At 56.3% G+C, this 18,260-nt stretch overlaps 1 protein-coding gene across 1 annotated transcript in view; it reads left to right on the top strand.

The window, feature by feature from the left end:
* Nucleotides 1–18,260, top strand: part of LOC309888173 (telomerase protein component 1-like) — a gene marked incomplete at its 3' end in the record, with an annotated part of 42,797 nt that overhangs the window by 6,259 nt on the left and 18,278 nt on the right. The window contains exons 4-14 of the mRNA XM_082780411.1: nt 150–272; nt 2,257–2,292; nt 7,028–7,125; nt 10,465–10,589; nt 11,720–11,829; nt 11,929–12,010; nt 13,057–13,102; nt 14,150–14,267; nt 16,953–17,114; nt 17,860–17,928; nt 18,015–18,139. Coding sequence (XP_082636537.1) covers nt 150–272; nt 2,257–2,292; nt 7,028–7,125; nt 10,465–10,589; nt 11,720–11,829; nt 11,929–12,010; nt 13,057–13,102; nt 14,150–14,267; nt 16,953–17,114; nt 17,860–17,928; nt 18,015–18,139 — 1,094 coding nt within the window. The remainder of the gene's footprint in view (nt 1–149; nt 273–2,256; nt 2,293–7,027; nt 7,126–10,464; nt 10,590–11,719; nt 11,830–11,928; nt 12,011–13,056; nt 13,103–14,149; nt 14,268–16,952; nt 17,115–17,859; nt 17,929–18,014; nt 18,140–18,260) is intronic.

Here is an 18,260-nt window from a genome sequence, read left to right as displayed (position 1 = left end):
TGGTGGCCACCGAGGTTGGAGTGGCCACCAAGGTCCTTGTGGTGGCCACCGAGGTCGGAGTGGCCACCAAGATCCTCGTGGTGGCCACCGAGGTCGGAGTGGCCACCAAGATCCCGGTGGTGGCCACCAAGTTCCCGGTGTCCCCGCAGAGCCTGGCCCCGGACCCGGGGGTGCTGGCCCCGTTGCCGCGGGCCCTTCGGGACGCGCTGGCCGCCGCCTTCGCCGCCTTCGACCCCCACCAACTGGGCAAGTACCGGGGCCGGCCCGGCAAGGTGAGCGCCCCCCGGCCCTATTGGCCCTATTACGGCCCTATTAGCCCTATTACGGCCCTATTAGCCCCTTATGGCCCTATTAGCCCTATTACGGCCCTATTAGCCCTATTATAGCCCTATTAGCCCTATTACGGCCCTATTAGCCCCTTTTGGCCCTATTGGCCCTATTACGGCCCTATTAGCCCCTTCTTGGCCCTATTAGCCCTTTATGGCCCTATTGGCCCTATTACGGCCCTATTGGCCCTATTATGGCCCTATTAGCCCCTTATGGCCCTATTGGCCCTATTGGCCCTATTACGGCCCTATTAGCCCTTTATGGCCCTATTAGCCCTTTATGGCCCTATTGGCCCTATTACAGCCCTATTAGCCCTATTACGGCCCTATTAGCCCCGTCTTGGCCATATTGGCCCTATTACGGCCCTATTAGCCCTATTACGGCCCTATTAGCCCCTTCTTGGCCCTATTAGCCCCTTATGGCCCTATTGGCCCTATTACGGCCCTATTAGCCCCTTTATGGCCCTATTAGCCCTATTACGGCCCTATTAGCCCCTTCTTGGCCCTATTGGCCCTATTATAGCCCTATTGGCCCTATTACGGCCCTATTAGCCCCTTTTGTCCCTATTGGCCCTATTATGGCCCTATTGGCCCTATTACGACCCTATTAGCCCCTTTTGTCCCTATTGGCCCTATTATGGCCCTATTAGCCCCTTTATGGCCCTATTAGCCCCTTTTGGCCCTATTGGCCCTATTACGACCCTATTAGCCCGTTCTTGGCCCTATTAGCCCCTTTATGGCCCTATTGGCCCTATTACAGCCCTATTGGCCCTATTACGGCCCTATTAGCCCCTTATGGCCCTATTGGCCCTATTGGCCCTATTATGGCCCTATTAGCCCTTTATGGCCCTATTAGCCCCTTCTTGGCCCTATTGGCCCTATTACGGCCCTATTAGCCCTATTACGGCCCTATTAGCCCCGTCTTGGCCATATTGGCCCTATTACAGCCCTATTAGCCCTATTACGGCCCTATTAGCCCCGTCTTGGCCATATTGGCCCTATTACGGCCCTATTGGCCCTATTACGGCCCTATTAGCCCCTTCTTGACCCTATTAGCCCTATTACGTCCCTATTGGCCCTATTACGGCCCTATTAGCCCTTTTATGGCCCTATTGGCCCCATTTTGACCCCATTGGCCCTATTACGGCCCTATTAGCCCCTTTATGGCCCTATTGGCCCTATTACGGCCCTATTAGCCCCTTTATGGCCCTATTAGCCCCTTATGGCCCTATTGGCCCTATTACGGCCCTATTGGCCCTATTACGGCCCCATTGGCCCTATTACGGCCCTATTAGCCCTTTATGGCCCTATTGGCCCTATTACGGCCCTATTAGCCCCTTTATGGCCCTATTAGCCCTTTATGGCCCTATTGGCCCTATTACGGCCCTATTAGCCCCTTCTTGACCCTATTAGCCCCATTTTGACCCCATTAGCCCTATTACGGCCCTATTAGCCCCTTATGGCCCTATTAGCCCTTTATGGCCCTATTGGCCCTATTACGGCCCTATTGGCCCCTTCTTGACCCTATTAGCCCCATTTTGACCCCATTAGCCCTATTACGGCCCTATTAGCCCTATTATAGCCCTATTAGCCCTATTATAGCCCTATTAGCCCCTTATGGCCCTATTGGCCCTATTACAGCCCTATTAGCCCCTTCTTGGCCCTATTAGCCCTATTATGGCCCTATTGGCCCTATTATGGCCCTATTGGCCCTATTACGGCCCTATTAGCCCCTTTATGGCCCTATTGGCCCTATTACGGCCCCATTGGCCCTATAACGGCCCTGTTGGTCCCTTTTTTGCCCCATTTCCCCCTTTTTGCCCCCATTTCCCCCTTTTTGACCCCATTTGTGACCCCACAGCGCCCCCGGGGACGGGGACGGGGCCGACCCCAATCCCAATCCCAATCCCAATCCCAATCCCAAACCCAGCGGCCCCGAAGACCCCAACGGGGGACGGCGGAGAAGGTGAGGGGACAACGGGGTCAGCGGGGTCCTTTTGGGGTCAGCGGGGTCCTTTTGGGGTCATTGGGGTCCTTTTGGGGTCGTTGGGGACATTTGGGGTCGTTGGGGTCCTTTTGGGGTCGTTGGGTTCCCTTTGGGGTCATTGGGGTCCTTTTGGGGTCGTTGGGGTCCCTTTGGGGTCGTTGGGGACATTTGGGGTCAGCGGGGTCCTTTTGGGGTCATTGGGGTCCCTTTGGGGTCGTTGGGGACATTTGGGGTCATTGGGGTCCTTTTGGGGTTATTGGGGTCCTTTTGGGGTCAGAGGGGTCCTTTTGGGGTCGTTGGGGACATTTGGGGTCGTTGGGGTCCTTTTGGGGTCATTGGGGTCCTTTTGGGGTCGTTGGGGTCCTTTTGGGGTCATTGGGGTCCCTTTGGGGTCATTGGGGTCCTTTTGGGGTCATCGGCGTCCCTTTGGGGTCATTGGGGTCCTTTTGGGGTCGTTGGGGACATTTGGGGTCATTGGGGTCCCTTTGGGGTCATTGGGGTCCTTTTGGGGTCAGCGGGGTCCTTTTGGGGTCGTTGGGAACATTTGGGGTCACTGGGGTCCTTTTGGGGTCATTGGGGTCCTTTTGGGGTCGTTGGGGACATTTGGGGTCGTTGGGGTCCCTTTGGGGTCATTGGGGTCCTTTTGGGGTCATCGGCGTCCCTTTGGGGTCGGCGGGGTCCTTTTGGGGTCGTTGGGGACATTTGGGGTCATTGGGGTCCTTTTGGGGTCATTGGGGTCCTTTTGGGGTCGTTGGGGACATTTGGGGTCGTTGGGGTCCTTTTGGGGTCTTTAGGGTCCTTTTGGGGTCGTTGGGTCCTTTGGGGGTTATTGGGGTCCCTTTGGGGTCACTGAGGATGTTTGGGGTCAGCGGGGTCCTTTTGGGGTCATTGGGGTCCCTTTGGGGTTATTGGGGTCCCTTTAGGGTCGTTGGGGACATTTGGGGTCGTTGGGGTCCTTTTGGGGTCAGCGGGGTCCTTTTGGGGTCTTTAGGGTCCTTTTGGGGTCGTTGGGGACATTTGGGGTCATTGGGGTCCTTTTGGGGTCATTGGGGTCCCTTTGGGGTTATTGGGGTCCCTGTGGGGTCGTTGGGGTCCTTTTGGGGTCAGCGGGGTCCTTTTGGGGTCGTTTGGGACATTTGGGGTCATTGGGGTCCTTTTGGGGTCACTGAGGATGTTTGGGGTCAGCGGGGTCCTTTTGGGGTCATTGGGGTCCTTTTGGGGTCAGCGGGGTCCCTTTGGGGTCGTTGGGGACATTTGGGGTCATTGGGGTCCCTTTGGGGTCGTTGGGTCCTTTTGGGGTCATTGGGGTCCCTTTGGGGTCGTTGGGGACATTTGGGGTCATTGGGGTCCTTTTGGGGTCACTGAGGATGTTTGGGGTCAGCGGGGTCCTTTTGGGGTCATTGGGGTCCTTTTGGGGTCATTGGGGTCCCTTTGGGGTCGTTGGGGTCCCTTTGGGGTCATTGGGGGACATTTGGGGTCGTTGGGGTCCCTTTGGGGTTGTTGGGGTCCTTTTGGGGTCGTTGGGGACATTTGGGGTCGTTGGGGTCCCTTTGGGGTCGTTGGGGACATTTGGGGTCATTGGGGTCCTTTTGGGGTCATTGGGGTCCTTTTGGGGTCGTTGGGGACATTTGGGGTCGTTGGGGTCCTTTTGGGGTCGTTGGGGTCCCTTTGGGGTCGTTGGGTTCCCTTTGGGGTCATTGGGGTCCTTTTGGGGTCGTTGGGGTCCCTTTGGGGTCGTTGGGGACATTTGGGGTCAGCGGGGTCCTTTTGGGGTCATTGGGGTCCCCTTGGGGTTGTTGGGAACATTTTGGGTCACTGGGGACCTTTTGGGGTCGTTGGGGACATTTGGGGTCATCGGGGTCCCTTTAGGGTCGTTGGGTCCTTTTGGGGTCAGCGGGGTCCTTTTGGGGTCGTTGTGGACATTTGGGGTCGTTGGGGTCCTTTTGGGGTCGTTGGGGTCCCTTTGGGGTCATTGGGGTCCTTTTGGGGTCAGCGGGGTCCTTATGGGGTCGTTGGGGACATTTGGGGTCATTGAGGTCCTTTTGGGGTCATTGGGGTCCTTTTGGGGTCATTGGGGACATTTGGGGTCGTTGGGGTCCCTTTGGGGTTGTTGGGGACATTTGGGGTCAGTGGGGTCCCTTTGGGGTTATTGGGGTCCTTTTGGGGTCGTTGGGGTCCCTTTTGGGTTGCTGGGGTCCTTTTGGGGTCGTTGGGGACCTTTTGGGGTCGTTGGGGTCCCTTTGGGGTTATTGGGGTCCTTTTGGGATCCCGTGACCCTTTTAGGGTCCCTTTTAGGGTCTTGGTGTCCTTTTAGGTTCTTGGGGTCCCTTTTGGGGTCGTGTGTCCCTTTTGGGATTTCAGGGTCCTATTGGGTTCCTGGGGTCTCTTTTGGGGTCCTGTGACCCTTTTGGGGTCCCGGTGCCCCTTTGGGGTCCCATGACCCTTTTGGGGTCCCTTTTAGGGTCCTGGGTCCCTTTGGGGTCCCGTGACCCTTTTGGGGTCCCTTTTAGGGTCTTGGTGTCCTTTTGGGTTCTTGGGGTCCCTTTTGGGATCTCGGGGTCCCTTTTAGGATCTTGGGCTCCCTTTGGGTTCTGGGGTCTCTTTTGGGGTTTCCATGACCCTTTTGGGGTCCCGGTGCCCCTTTGGGGTCCCGTGACCCTTTTGGGGTCCCTTTTAGGGTCTTGGTGTCCTTTTAGGTTCTTGGGGTCCCTTTTAGGGTCATGCGTCCCTTTTGGGATTCCGGGGTCCTATTGGGTTCCTGGGGTCTCTTTTGGGGTCCTGTGACCCTTTTGGGGTCCCGGTGCCCCTTTGGGGTCCTGTGACCCTTTTGGGGTCCCTTTTAGGGTCCTGGGTCCCTTTGGGGTCCCTTTTAGGGTCTTGGTGTCCTTTTGGGATCTCGGGGTCCCTTTTAGGATCTTGGGCTCCCTTTGGGTTCTGGGGTCCCTTTTGGGGTCATGCGTCCCTTTTGGGATTCCGGGGTCCTATTGGGTTCCTGGGGTCTCTTTTGGGGTTTCCATGACCCTTTTGGGGTTCCAGGACCCTTTTGGGGTCCCGGTGCCCCTTTGGGGTCCCGTGACCCTTTTGGGGTCCCTTTTAGGGTCTTGGTGTCCTTTTGGGATCTTGGGGTCCCTTTTGGGATCTCGGGGTCCTATTGGGTTCCTGGGGTCTCTTTTGGGGTCCTGTGACCCTTTTGGGGTCCCGGTGCCCCTTTGGGGTCCCGTGACCCTTTTGGGGTCCCTTTTAGGGTCTTGGTGTCCTTTTGGGTTCTTGGGGTCCCTTTGGGTTTCTGGGGTCTCTTTTGGGGTTTCCATGACCCTTTTGGGGTTCCAGGACCCTTTTGGGGTCCTGGGGTCCCTTTGGGGTCCCGTGACCCTTTTGGGGTCCCTTTTAGGGTCTTGGTGTCCTTTTGGGTTCTCTGGGTCCCGTTTGGGATTCTGGGGTCCCTTTGGTGTTATTGGGGTCCCTTTGGGGTTATTGGGGTCCTTTTGGGGTTATTGGGGTCCCTTTGGGGTCCTGTGACCCTTTTGGGGTCCCTTTTAGGGTCTTGGTGTCCTTTTGGGTTCTTGGGGTCCCTTTTGGGTTCTTGGGGTCCCTTTTAGGATCCTGGGCTCCCTTTGGGTTCTGGGCTCTCTTTTGGGGTCCCGTGACCCTTTTGGGGTCCCTTTTAGGGTCCTGGGTCCCTTTGGGATCCTGTGGCCCTTTTAGGGTCCCTTTTAGGGTCGTGTGTCCCTTTGGTGTTATTGGGGTCCTATTGGGGTTATTGGGGTCCTTTTGGGGTCCTGTGACCCTTTTGGGGTCCTGTGACCCTTTTGGGGTCCCTTTTAGGGTCTTGGTGTCCTTTTGGGTTCTTGGGGTCCCTTTTGGGTTCTCGGGGTCCCTTTTGGGTTCTTGGGCTCCCTTTGGGTTCTGGGGTCTCTTTTGGGGTCCTGTGACCCTTTTGGGGTCCCGGGGTCTCTTTGGGGTCCCGTGACCCTTTTGGGGTCCCTTTTAGGGTCCTGGGTCCCTTTGGGGTCACGTGACCCTTTTGGGGTCCCTTTTAGGGTCTTGGTGTCCTTTTGGGTTCTTGGGGTCCCTTTGGGTTTCTGGGGTCTCTTTTGGGGTCCTGTGACCCTTTTGGGGTCCCGGTGCCCCTTTGGGGTCCCGTGACCCTTTTAGGGTCCCTTTTAGGGTCGTGTGTCCCTTTGGTGTTATTGGGGTCCTATTGGGGTTATTGGGGTCCTTTTGGGGTCCTGTGACCCTTTTGGGGTCCCGGTGCCCCTTTTGGGGTCCCGTGACCCTTTTGGGGTCCCTTTTAGGGTCCTGGGTCCCTTTGGGATCCCGTGGCCCTTTTAGGGTCCCTTTTGGGGTCTTGGTGTCCTTTTGGGTTCTTGGGGTCCCTTTTGGGATCTCGGGGTCCCTTTTGGGATCTTGGGGTCCTATTGGGTTCCTGGGGTCTCTTTTGGGGTCCTGTGACCCTTTTGGGGTCCCGGTGCCCCTTTGGGGTCCCGTGACCCTTTTGGGGTCCCTTTTGGGATCCCATGACCCTTTTGGGGTCCTGGGTTCCTTTTGGGGTCCCCGCATCTCTTTTGGGATCTCGGGGTCCCTTTTAGGATCTTGGGCTCCCTTTGGGTTCTGGGGTCTCTTTTGGGGTTCCAGGACCCTTTTGGGGTCCCGGTGCCCCTTTGGGGTCCCGTGACCCTTTTGGGGTCCCTTTTGGGGTCGCGTGTCCCCGCAGCCCCCCCTGCCCCCGTCTCTCTTCTCGCTGCGCTCGCTGGTTCGGCGCCTGCACATCCGGGAGCCCGCCCAGCACGTGGGGGCGCTGCTGGGCCGCAGGTGGCATTTTTGGGGTCATTTCCGGGCTTTTTGGGGCTTTTGGGGTCATGGGGGGCTTGGGGGGCTTGGGGGGCGTTGGGGTGTTTGGGGACATTTGGGGTTTTGGGGATCTTTTGGGGTCTTTGGGGTCTTTTGGGGTTTTCAGGGATTTGGGGTCTTTTGGGGTCTTTTGGGGTCTTTAGGATTTTGGGGTCATTTCGGGGCTTTTTGGGGCTTTTGGGGTCTTGGGGGTCATGGGGGGCTTGGGGGGCGTTGGGGTGTTTGGGAACATTTGGGGGCTTTGGGATCTTTTGGGGTCTTTGGGTCTTTTTGGGGTTTTAGGGCTTTTGTAGGGTGTTTGGGGTCTTTAGGATTTGGGTTTTTTTGGGGTCATTTCCGGGCTTTTTGGGGCTTTTGGGGTCATGGGGGTCTTGGGGGGCTTTGGGGGCGTTGGGGTGTTTGGGGACATTTGGGGGTTTTGGGGATCTTTTGGGGTCTTTGGGTCTTTTCGGGGTTTTTGGGGATTTTGGGTCTTTTGGGGTCTTTGGGGTCTTTTGGGGTCTTTAGGATTTTGGGGTCATTTCGGGGCTTTTTGGGGCTTTTGGGGTCATGGGGGTCTTGGGGGGCTTGGGGGGCGTTGGGGTGTTTGGGGACATTTGGGGTTTTGGGGATCTTTTGGGGTCTTTTGGGGTCTTTGGGTCTTTTTGGGGTTTTAGGGGTTTTTGGGGTTTTTGGGGTCTTTTGGGGTCTTTGGGGTCTTTTGGGGTCTTTAGGATTTTGGGGTCATTTCGGGGCTTTTTGGGGCTTTTGGGGTCATGGGGGTCTTGGGGGGCTTGGGGGGCGTTGGGGTGTTTGGGGACATTTGGGGTTTTGGGGATCTTTTGGGGTCTTTGGGGTCTTTTGGGGTTTTCAGGGATTTGGGGTCTTTTGGGGTCTTTTGGGGTCTTTAGGATTTTGGGGTCATTTCGGGGCTTTTTGGGGCTTTTGGGGTCTTGGGGGTCATGGGGGGCTTGGGGGGCGTTGGGGTGTTTGGGAACATTTGGGGGCTTTGGGATCTTTTGGGGTCTTTGGGTCTTTTTGGGGTTTTAGGGCTTTTGTAGGGTGTTTGGGGTCTTTAGGATTTGGGTTTTTTTGGGGTCATTTCCGGGCTTTTTGGGGCTTTTGGGGTCATGGGGGTCTTGGGGGGCTTTGGGGGCGTTGGGGTGTTTGGGGACATTTGGGGGTTTTGGGGATCTTTTGGGGTCTTTGGGTCTTTTCGGGGTTTTTGGGGATTTTGGGTCTTTTGGGGTCTTTGGGGTCTTTTGGGGTCTTTAGGATTTTGGGGTCATTTCGGGGCTTTTTGGGGCTTTTGGGGTCATGGGGGTCTTGGGGGGCTTGGGGGGCGTTGGGGTGTTTGGGGACATTTGGGGTTTTGGGGATCTTTTGGGGTCTTTTGGGGTCTTTGGGTCTTTTTGGGGTTTTAGGGGTTTTTGGGGTTTTTGGGGTCTTTTGGGGTCTTTGGGGTCTTTTGGGGTCTTTAGGATTTTGAGGTCATTTCGGGGCTTTTTGGGGCTTTTGGGGTCATGGGGGTCTTGGGGGGTATTGGGGGCGTTGGGGTGTTTCGGGATATTTGGGGTTTTGGGGATCTTTTGGGGTCTTTGGGTCTTTTCGGGGTTTTAGGGGATTTGGGGTCTTTTGGGGTCTTTTGGGGTCTTTTGGGGTCTTTGGGGTCTTTTGGGGTCTTTAGGATTTTGGGGTCATTTCAGGGGTTTTTGGGGCTTTTGGGGTCATGGGGGTCTTGGGGGGCTTGGGGGGCGTTGGGGTGTTTGGGGACATTTGGGGTTTTGGGGATCTTTTGGGGTCTTTGGGGTCTTTTGGGGTCTTTTGGGGTTTTTGGGGATTTTTGGGTCTTTGGGGTCTTTTGGGGTCTTTGGGGTCTTTTGGGGTTTTAGGGGATTTTGGGGTCTTTGGGGTCTTTTGGGGTCTTTGGGGTCTTTTTGGGTTTTAGGGGATTTTGGGGTCTTTGGGGTCTTTTGGGGTCTTTGGGGTCTTTTTGTGTTTTAGGGGATTTTGGGGTCTTTGGGGTCTTTTGGGGTCTTTGGGGTGTTTAGGATTTGGGGGTATTTGGGGTCTTTTTGGGTCTTTTGGGGTCTTGGGGGTCTTGGGGGGCTTTGGGGGCGTTGGGGTGTTTGGGAACATTTGGGGTCTTTGGGATCTTTTGGGGTCTTTTGGGGTCTTTGGGTCTTTTTGGGGTTTTCGGGGATTTGGGGTCTTTTGGGGTCTTTTGGGGTCTTTGGGGTCTTTTGGGGTCTTTGGGGTCTTTTGGGGTCTTTAGGATTTTGGGGTATTTGGGGTCTTTTTGGGGCTTTTGGGGTCTGGGGGGTCTTGGGGGGCTTGGGGGGCGTTGGGGTGTTTGGGGACATTTGGGGTTTTGGGGATCTTTTGGGGTCTTTGGGTCTTTTCGGGGTTTTCGGGGATTTGGGGTCTTTTGGGGTCTTTTGGGGTCTTTGGGTCTTTTTGGGGTTTTAGGGCTTTTGTAGGGTGTTTGGGGTCTTTAGGATTTTGTTTTTTTTGGGGTCATTTCAGGGGTTTTTGGGGCTTTTGGGGTCATGGGGGGCTTGGGGGGCGTTGGGGTGTTTGGGGACATTTGGGGTTTGGGGATCTTTTGGGGTCTTTGGGGTCTTTTGGGATCTTTTTGGGTTTTAGGGGATTTTTGGGTCTTTGGGGTCTTTTGGGGTCTTTGGGGTCTTTGGGGTCTTTAGGATTTTGGGGTCATTTCGGGGCTTTTTGGGGCTTTTGGGGTCTTGGGGGTCTTGGGGGGCTTTGGGGGCGTTGGGGTGTTTGGGGACATTTGGGGTTTTGGGGATCTTTTGGGGTTTTGGGGGTCTTTTGGGGTTTTAGGGGATTTGGGGTCTTTTGGGGTCTTTTGGGTTCTTTGGGATCTTTTGGGGTTTTTGGTTTTTTTTGGGGGTTTTTAGGGTTTTGGGGGTCTTGGAGGGCTTTGGGGGCATTGGGGTGTTTGGGGATCTTTTGGGGTCTTTGGGGTCTTTTGGGGTATTTGGGATCATTTGGGGTTTTGGGGGATTTTTTGGGATTTTGTCGTTTTTGGGGGTCCTTTGGGTGCATTTGGGGTATTTTGGGGTCTTTTGGGGGTCTTTGGGGTCTTTTGGGATCTTTGGGGTCTTTTGGGATCTTTGGGGTCTTTTGGGGTTTTGGGGGACTTTTTGGGATTTTGTCTTTTTGGGGGGTCTTTTTGGGGTATTTGGGGTCTTTTGGGGTCTTTTGGGATCTTTTGGGGTCTTTGGGGTCTTTTGGGGACGTTTTGGGGACGGTTGGGATTTATGGGGTCGGGGCTGACCCCGCGGTGACCTCTGACCCCAGGCCCCCCGGCTGCGACCCCTCGAGGCCCCGCCCCCGCCTGGCCCCGCCCCTCACCTGGGACCGGGCCCTGAGCGCCGGGGGCAGGGCCCGCCTCCCCCGCCGGGACACCTGGGAGCGCCTGATTGGTCGGTGACCACCCCTGACCCCTGACCCCATTGGCCCCATTGACCCCCTTGACCCTATTGACCCTATTAAGCTCCCTTGACCCCATTGACCCTATTAATCCCCTTTGACCCCGTTGACCCCCTTGACCCCCTTGACCCCATTAACCCCATTGACCCCATAACCCCCCCGACCCCATTGACCCCATTGACCCCATTAACCCCATTAACCCCATTGACCCCATTAACCCCATTGACCCCATTAATCCCATTAACCCATTAATCCCATTAACCCCATTGACCCCCTTGACCCCATTGACCCCATTGACCCCCTTGACCCCATTGACCCCATTGACCCCGTTGACCCCATTGACCTCCCTTGACCCTATTAATCCCCTTTGACCCCATTGACCCCATTGACCCCATTGACCCCATTAACCCCATTAATCCCATTAACCCCATTAACCCATTAACCCCATTAACCTTGACCCCATTGACCCCATTGCCCCCCTTGACCCCATTGACCCCATTGACCCCATTAACCCCATTGACCCCATTAACCCCCTTGACCCCATTGACCCCATTGACCCCATTAACCCCATTGACCCCATTGACCCCATTAACCCCATTGACCCCATTGACCCCATTGACCCCATTGACCCCATTGACCCCATTGACCCCATTAACCCCATTAACCCCATTAACCTTGACCCCATTGACCCCATTGACCCCATTAACCCCATTGACCCCATTGACCCCCCTGACCCCATTGACCCCATTGACCCCATTGACCCCATTAACCCCATTGACCCCATTAACCCCATTAACCCCATTGACCCCATTGACCCCATTAACCCCATTGACCCCATTAACCCCATTAACCCCATTAACCCCATTGACCCCATTGACCCCATTGACCCCATTAACCCCATTGACCCCGTTGACCCCATTGACCCCATTGACCCCATTGACCCCAATGACCCCATTGACCCCATTGACCCCGTTGACCCCATTGACCCCATTGACCCCATTGACCCCATTGACCCCATTGACCCCATTGACCCCATTAACCCCCTTGACCCCGTTGACCCCATTGACCCCATTAACCCCCTTGACCCCGTTGACCCCATTGACCCCATAACCTTTGACCCCAGCCGCGGGGGCGGTCCCGATGCTGGCCCTATTACGCAACCTGCGGGGCGTGCTGAGGGCGGGGCTTCGGCCCCGGACGCTGCAAAGCATCGTGGGAAGGCTCCGCAACCCGGTAAGGGGCCGGGATTACGGGGCCGGGATTAACGGGGTCGGGATTAACGGGGTCGGGGGGCCCCGACCCCGCTGTGACCCCGCTTTTGGGGTCGGGCAGGAGGCCGTGGGGCGGAGCCGGGTGCCCCCCTCCCAGTTCCTGCGGGCGCTGGAGGCGCTGATGGGGGCGGAGCCTGAGGCGGGTGAGGCTTCCTGATTGGTCGGGACCCCGCGACCCCATAATCCCATAGGACAACCCCATAATCCCATAGCCCAACCCCATAATCCCGTTTCCCATCCCTATAACCCCATAATCCCATAGGACAACCCCATAATCCCATAGCCCAACCCCATAATCCCATAGCCCAACCCCATAATCCCATAGCTCAACCCCATAATCCCATAGCCCAACCCCATAATCCCATAATCCCATAGGACAACCCCATAATCCCATACTACAACCCCATAATCCCATAGCTCAACCCCATAATCCCATAGCCCAACCCCATAATCCCATACTACAACCCCATAATCCCATAGCTCAACCCCATAATCCCATAGCTCAACCCCATAATCCCATAGCCCAACCCCATAATCCCATAATCCTATAGGACAACCCCATAATCCCATACTACAACCCCATAATCCCATAGCTCAACCCCATAATCCCATAGCCCAACCCCATAATCCCATAGCCCAACCCCATAATCCCATTTCCCAACCCTATAACCCCATAATCCCATAACCCAATCCCATAATCCCATAATCCCAATCCCATAATCCCATTTCCCAACCCTATAACCCCATAATCCCATAACCCAATCCCATAATCCCATAATCCCAACCCCATAATCCCATTTCCCAACCCTATAACCCCATAATCCCATAACCCAATCCCATAATCCCATAATCCCAACCCCATAATCCCATAACCCAATCCCATAATCCCATTTCCCAACCCTATAACCCCATAATCCCATAACCCAATCCTATAATCCCATAATCCCATTTCCCAACCCTATAACCCCATAACCCCATAACCCAATCCCATAATCCCATTTCCCAACCCTATAACCCCATAACCCCATAACCCAATCCCGTAATCCCATAATCCCAATCCCATAACCCCATAATCCCATAACCCAATCCCATAATCCCAATCCCATAATCCCAATCCCATAATCCCATATCCCCACGACCCCATAATACCCCCAAAATCCCCCAAATTTGCCCCAATTCCCCCTCCCAGGCGTCCCCCGTGGGCGGGGCCGCCAGCTGCGGAGGAGACGGAGCCGGTGAGTAATTAACGGGGCCGTTAATTAGCGGGGTAACGAACGGGGGGGGTTAATTGGGGGATTAATGGGGTGATTAATGGGGTAATTAATGGGGATTAATGGGGATTAAGGGGGAGGGGGGTGGGTTTATAATGGGGTAATTAATGGCGTTGGTTAATTGGGGTTAATTAATTCGGGTTGATTAATTGGGGTGATTAATTGGGGAGGATTAATTAATGGGAGGATTAATTAATGGGAGGTTAATGGGGGAGGATTAATTAATGGGAGGTTAATTAATGGGAGGTTAATTAATGGGGGAAGTATGTGTTGTAATTAATGGGGGATAAATTAATGGGGTTAATTAGTGGGGATTAATTAACGGGGAGAAATGTGTGGGTGGCAATTTATGGGGTTAATTAATGGGGGGTCAATTAATAGGGTCAATTAATGGGGTTCTATTAATAGGGGTTAATTATCTGGAGTTAAGTAATGGGGTCAATTAATGTGGTTAATTAATGGGGTCAATTAATGGGGTTCTATTAATAAGGATTAATTAAGGGGGGTTAATTAATGGTGTTAATTAGTGGTGTTAATTAATGGGGATCAATTAATGGGGTCAATTATCTGGAGTTAAGTAATGGGGTCAATTAATGGCGTTAATTAATGGGGTCAATGTTGTTCTGTTAATAGGGGTTAATGAATGGGAGTTAATTAATTGGAGTTAATTAATAGGGATTAATTAATAGGGATTAATTAATGGGGTCAATTAATGGTGTTAATTAATGGGGTCAATGTGGTTCTATTAAAAGGGATTAATTAATGGAGGATAACTAGTGGTGTAAATGGTGTTAATTAACGGCGTTAATTAGCGGTGATTAATTAACGGGGATTAATTAACGGGGATTAATTAACGGGGATTAATTACTGGGGCCAACCCCTGGGTCCCCGCCTATAATCAACCCCGGCCCCATGGGGCCCTATGAGGCCTTACGGGGCCATATGGGGCCCCGCCCCCTAACTAATTAACACCCCCTAATTAATTAACGCCCCCTAATTAATTACCCTTAGCCCCGCCCCCCCCCAGCTGCTGGGGGCCCTGTCCGAGGCCGCCCGCGTGGCCGCCGCCCTCCTGCCCCCCCTGCCCCACGGCGCCCACCTCCTGCTGCGCCCCGGGGGCACCCCACGGGTACGGGGCCATATAGGGACTTATGGGGCCGTTATAGGGTCGGGGGGGTTGTGGGGTCGGGGAGGGGGCGGGGAGGGGGTTTTGGGGGAAAAAAAGGGGATTTGGGGGGAAAAATAAGGGTTATGGGGTCAGGGAAGTTATCGGGGTGTTATAGGGCCATATAGGGGCTATAGGGACTTATAGGGCCGGAGGGGGGCGTTATAGGGTCGGGGGGGTTGTGGGGTCGGGGAGGGGGCGGGGAGGGGGTTTTGGGGGAAAAAAGGGGGATTTGGGTGGAAAAATGGGGGATTTGGGGCTGGGGAAGGTGTCGGGGCGTTATAGGGCCATATAGGGGCTATAGGGACTTATAGGGCCGGAGGGGGGCGTTATAGGGTCGGGGGGGTTATGGGGGCGGGGAGGGGGCGGGGAGGGGGATCCGGGGGGATTTGGGTGGAAAAATGGGGAATTTGGGGCTGGGGAAGGTATCGGGGCGTTATAGGGCCATATAGAGCTTATAGGGACTTATAGGGCGTTATAGGGCCGTATGGGGTGGGTATGGGGTTGGGGGGTTATGGGGTCGGGGAGGGGCTGGGGAGGGGGTTTTGGGGGAAAAAGGGGGGATTTGGGGGAAAAAATAAGGGTTATGGGGCCACTGAAGTTATATGGGCGTTATAGGGCCATATAGAGCAATATAGGGACTTATGGGGTCGTTATAGGGTCGGGGGGGTTGTGGGGGCGGGGAGGGGGCGGGGAGGGGGTTTTGGGGGAAAAAGGGGGGATTTGGGGGGAAAAATAAGGGTTATGGGGTCAGGGAAGTTATACAGGCATTATAGGGCCATATAGGGGCTATAGGGACTTATAGGGCCGGAGGGGGGCGTTATAGGGTCGGGGGGGTTGTGGGGTCGGGGAGGGGGCGGGGAGGGGGATCCGGGAGGATTTTGGGGGAAAAAAATGGGATTTGGGGCTGGGGAAGGTATCGGGGCGTTATAGGGCCATATAGGGGCTATGGGGCCATATAGGATGTTATAGGGTCGTTATAGGGTCGGGGGGGTTTTGGGGTCGGGGAGGGGGCGGGGAGGGGGTTTTGGGGGAAAAAAGGGGGATTTGGGGGGAAAAATAAGGGTTATGGGGTCAGGGAAGTTATCGGGGTGTTATAGGGCCATATAGGGGCTATAGGGACTTATAGGGCCGGAGGGGGGCGTTATAGGGTCGGGGGGGTTGTGGGGTCGGGGAGGGGGCGGGGAGGGGGTTTTGGGGGAAAAAAAGGGGATTTGGGGGGAAAAATAAGGGTTATGGGGCCACTGAAGTTATACGGGCGTTATAGGGCCATATAGGGCCATATAGGATGTTATAGGGGCGTTATAGGGTCGGGGGGGTTGTGGGGTCGGGGAGGGGGCGGGGAGGGGGATCCGGGAGGATTTTTGGGGAAAAAAGGGGGATTTGGGGCTGGGGAAGGTATCGGGGCGTTATAGGGCCATATAGGGGTTATAGGGACTTATAGGGCCGGAGGGGGGCGTTATAGGGTCGGGGGGGTTGTGGGGTCGGGGAGGGGTTGGGGAGGGGGTTTTGGGGGAAAAAAGGTGGATTTGGGGGGAAAAATGGGGAATTTGGGGCTGGGGAAGGTATCGGGGCGTTATAGGGCCATATAGGGGCTATGGGGCCATATAGGGCCGGAGGGGGGCGTTATAGGGTCGGGGGGGTTGTGGGGTCGGGGAGGGGGTTCCGGGGGGATTTGGGGGGAAAAAAGAGGGATTTGGGTGGAAAAATGGGGAATTTGGGGCTGGGGAAGGTATCAGGGCGTTATAGGGCCATATAGGGGCTATAGGGACTTATGGGGTCGTTATAGGGTCGTATGGGGTCGGGGGGGTTGTGGGGTCGGGGAGGGGTCGGGGAGGGGGATCCGGGGGGATTTGGGTGGAAAAAAAGGGGATTTGGGGCTGGGGAAGGTATCGGGGCGTTATAGGGCCATATAGGGGCTATGGGGCCATATAGGATGTTATAGGGTCGTTATAGGGTCGGGGGGGTTTTGGGGTCGGGGAGGGGGCGGGGAGGGGGTTTTGGGGGAAAAAAGGGGGATTTGGGGGGAAAAATGGGGGTTATGGGGTCAGGGAAGTTATCGGGGCGTTATAGGGCCATATAGGGCCATATAGGATGTTATAGGGGCGTTATAGGGTCGGGGGGGTTGTGGGGTCGGGGGGGTTATGGGGTCGGGGAGGGGGCGGGGAGGGGTTTCCGGGGGGATTTGGGTGGAAAAAAGGGGAATTTGGGGCTGGGGAAGGTATCGGGGCGTTATAAGGGGTTATAGGGCCATATAGGGGTTATAGGGACTTATAGGGCCGGAGGGGGGCGTTATAGGGTCGGGGGGGTTGTGGGGTCGGGGAGGGGGTTCCGGGGGGATTTGGGGAGAAAAGGGGGAGATTTGGGTGGAAAAATGGGGAATTTGGGGCTGGGGAAGGTATCGGGGCGCTATAGGGCCATATAGGGGCTATGGGGACTTATGGGGTCGTTATAGGGTCGGGGGGGTTTTGGGGTCGGGGAGGGGGTGGGGAGGGGGTTCCGGGGGGATTTGGGTGGAAAAAAGGGGAATTTGGGGCTGGGGAAGCTTAATTAAGCCCTAATTAAGCTAATTAACCCTTAATTACCCTAATTAACCCCTTAATTACCCTAATTACCCCCCTAATTACCCCCTAATGACCCCCTAATTAGGCGCAGGAGGCGGCGGCCCTGCTGGCCCTGCTGGGGCGGGGCCTGTCCCCGGAAGGGGCGGGGCGTCTGCTGATCTGTGGGCGGGGCCAGAGCCAGGCCCCGCCCCCTCCGGGCCCCGGGGGGCTGCTGGGAGCCGCCAGGGCCCTGAGGCGGAGCCTGCAGGTGGGGGCGGGGCCTAAAGGGGGCGGGGCCTCAAGGGCGTGGGGGCTAAAGGGGCGGGGCTTGAAGGGAGGGACTTAAAGGGGGCGTGGCTTAAAGGGGAAGGGGGTTGAGGGGGGCGGGGCTTGAAGGGGAGTGGTCTCGGGGTGGGAGGGGCGAAGGGGTGGGGCTAAAGGGGGTGGGGCATAAGGGAGTGGGAGTGGCTTAAAGGGAGGAGGCGGGGCTTAGTGTTGGATTAAGGGGGCGGGGCTTAAAGGGAGGGGCGGGGCTTAAGGGAGTGATTAAGGGGGCGGGGCTTAAGGGGGGTGGGGAGGGGCTAAAGGGAGGGGAGGGGCTAAATTGGGGTGCTCCAGGGGGCGGGGATTAAGGAAAGGGGCGTGGTTAATCGAAAGGGGCGGAGCTAAAGGGAAAGGGGTGGGGCTAACGGGGAGGGGCGGGGCTAAAGGGAAAGGGGGCGGGGCTTTGGGAAGGGGCGGGGCTTAAGGGAGGGGGTACGGGGAGGGGGCGGGGCTAAAATGGAAGGGAGCGGGGGCGGGGCTTAAGGAAGGGGCGTGGTTAAATGGAAGGGGCGGGACTAACGGGAAAGGGGCGGGGCTAACATAAAGGGTACATCGGGGATTAAGCCCAATGGGAGGGGTTAAACGAAGGGGCGGGGCTCGTTGTGGCCACGCCCACTCGCGACCACGCCCACCCAGTGACCACGCCCTTCTCCGTGGCCACGCCCACTCGTGGCCACGCCCCCTTTTAGGCCACGCCCCCTTCGGACTCGTCGGCGACCGTCGAGGCCATTTGGGAGCTGGTGGAGAGCGGCGAGGAGGTGGCCACGCCCCCTTTTAGGCCACGCCCCCCACCGAGGCCACGCCCACTCCTGGCTCTGACCACGCCCCCTCCCCTCCCTCCCAGGTCTCCACCCTCCTCATCCTAAGCCCCGCCCCCGATCTGCCGGCAGCCAATGAGGCGCTGCTCTGCCTGCGCAGCCGCCAGCCCCGCCCCTGCCGCGTCATCAACGTCACGCCACGCCCCTTCGAGTAAGCCACGCCCCCCTCTCCGGGAAGCCACGCCCCCTCTCCGCGAAGCCACGCCCCCAAAACCCAAGCCACGCCCCTTGTTCTGTTGCCCCCCTCCCTATAAGACCCTGTGGCCACGCCC

Source organism: Aythya marila (genome assembly GCF_965140915.1).
Source record: "Aythya marila genome assembly, chromosome: 28".
NCBI classification, from domain to species: domain Eukaryota; kingdom Metazoa; phylum Chordata; class Aves; order Anseriformes; family Anatidae; genus Aythya; species Aythya marila.
The sequence above is the reverse complement of the archived record's forward strand: the minus strand, read 5'-3'. Positions and strand labels throughout refer to the sequence as shown.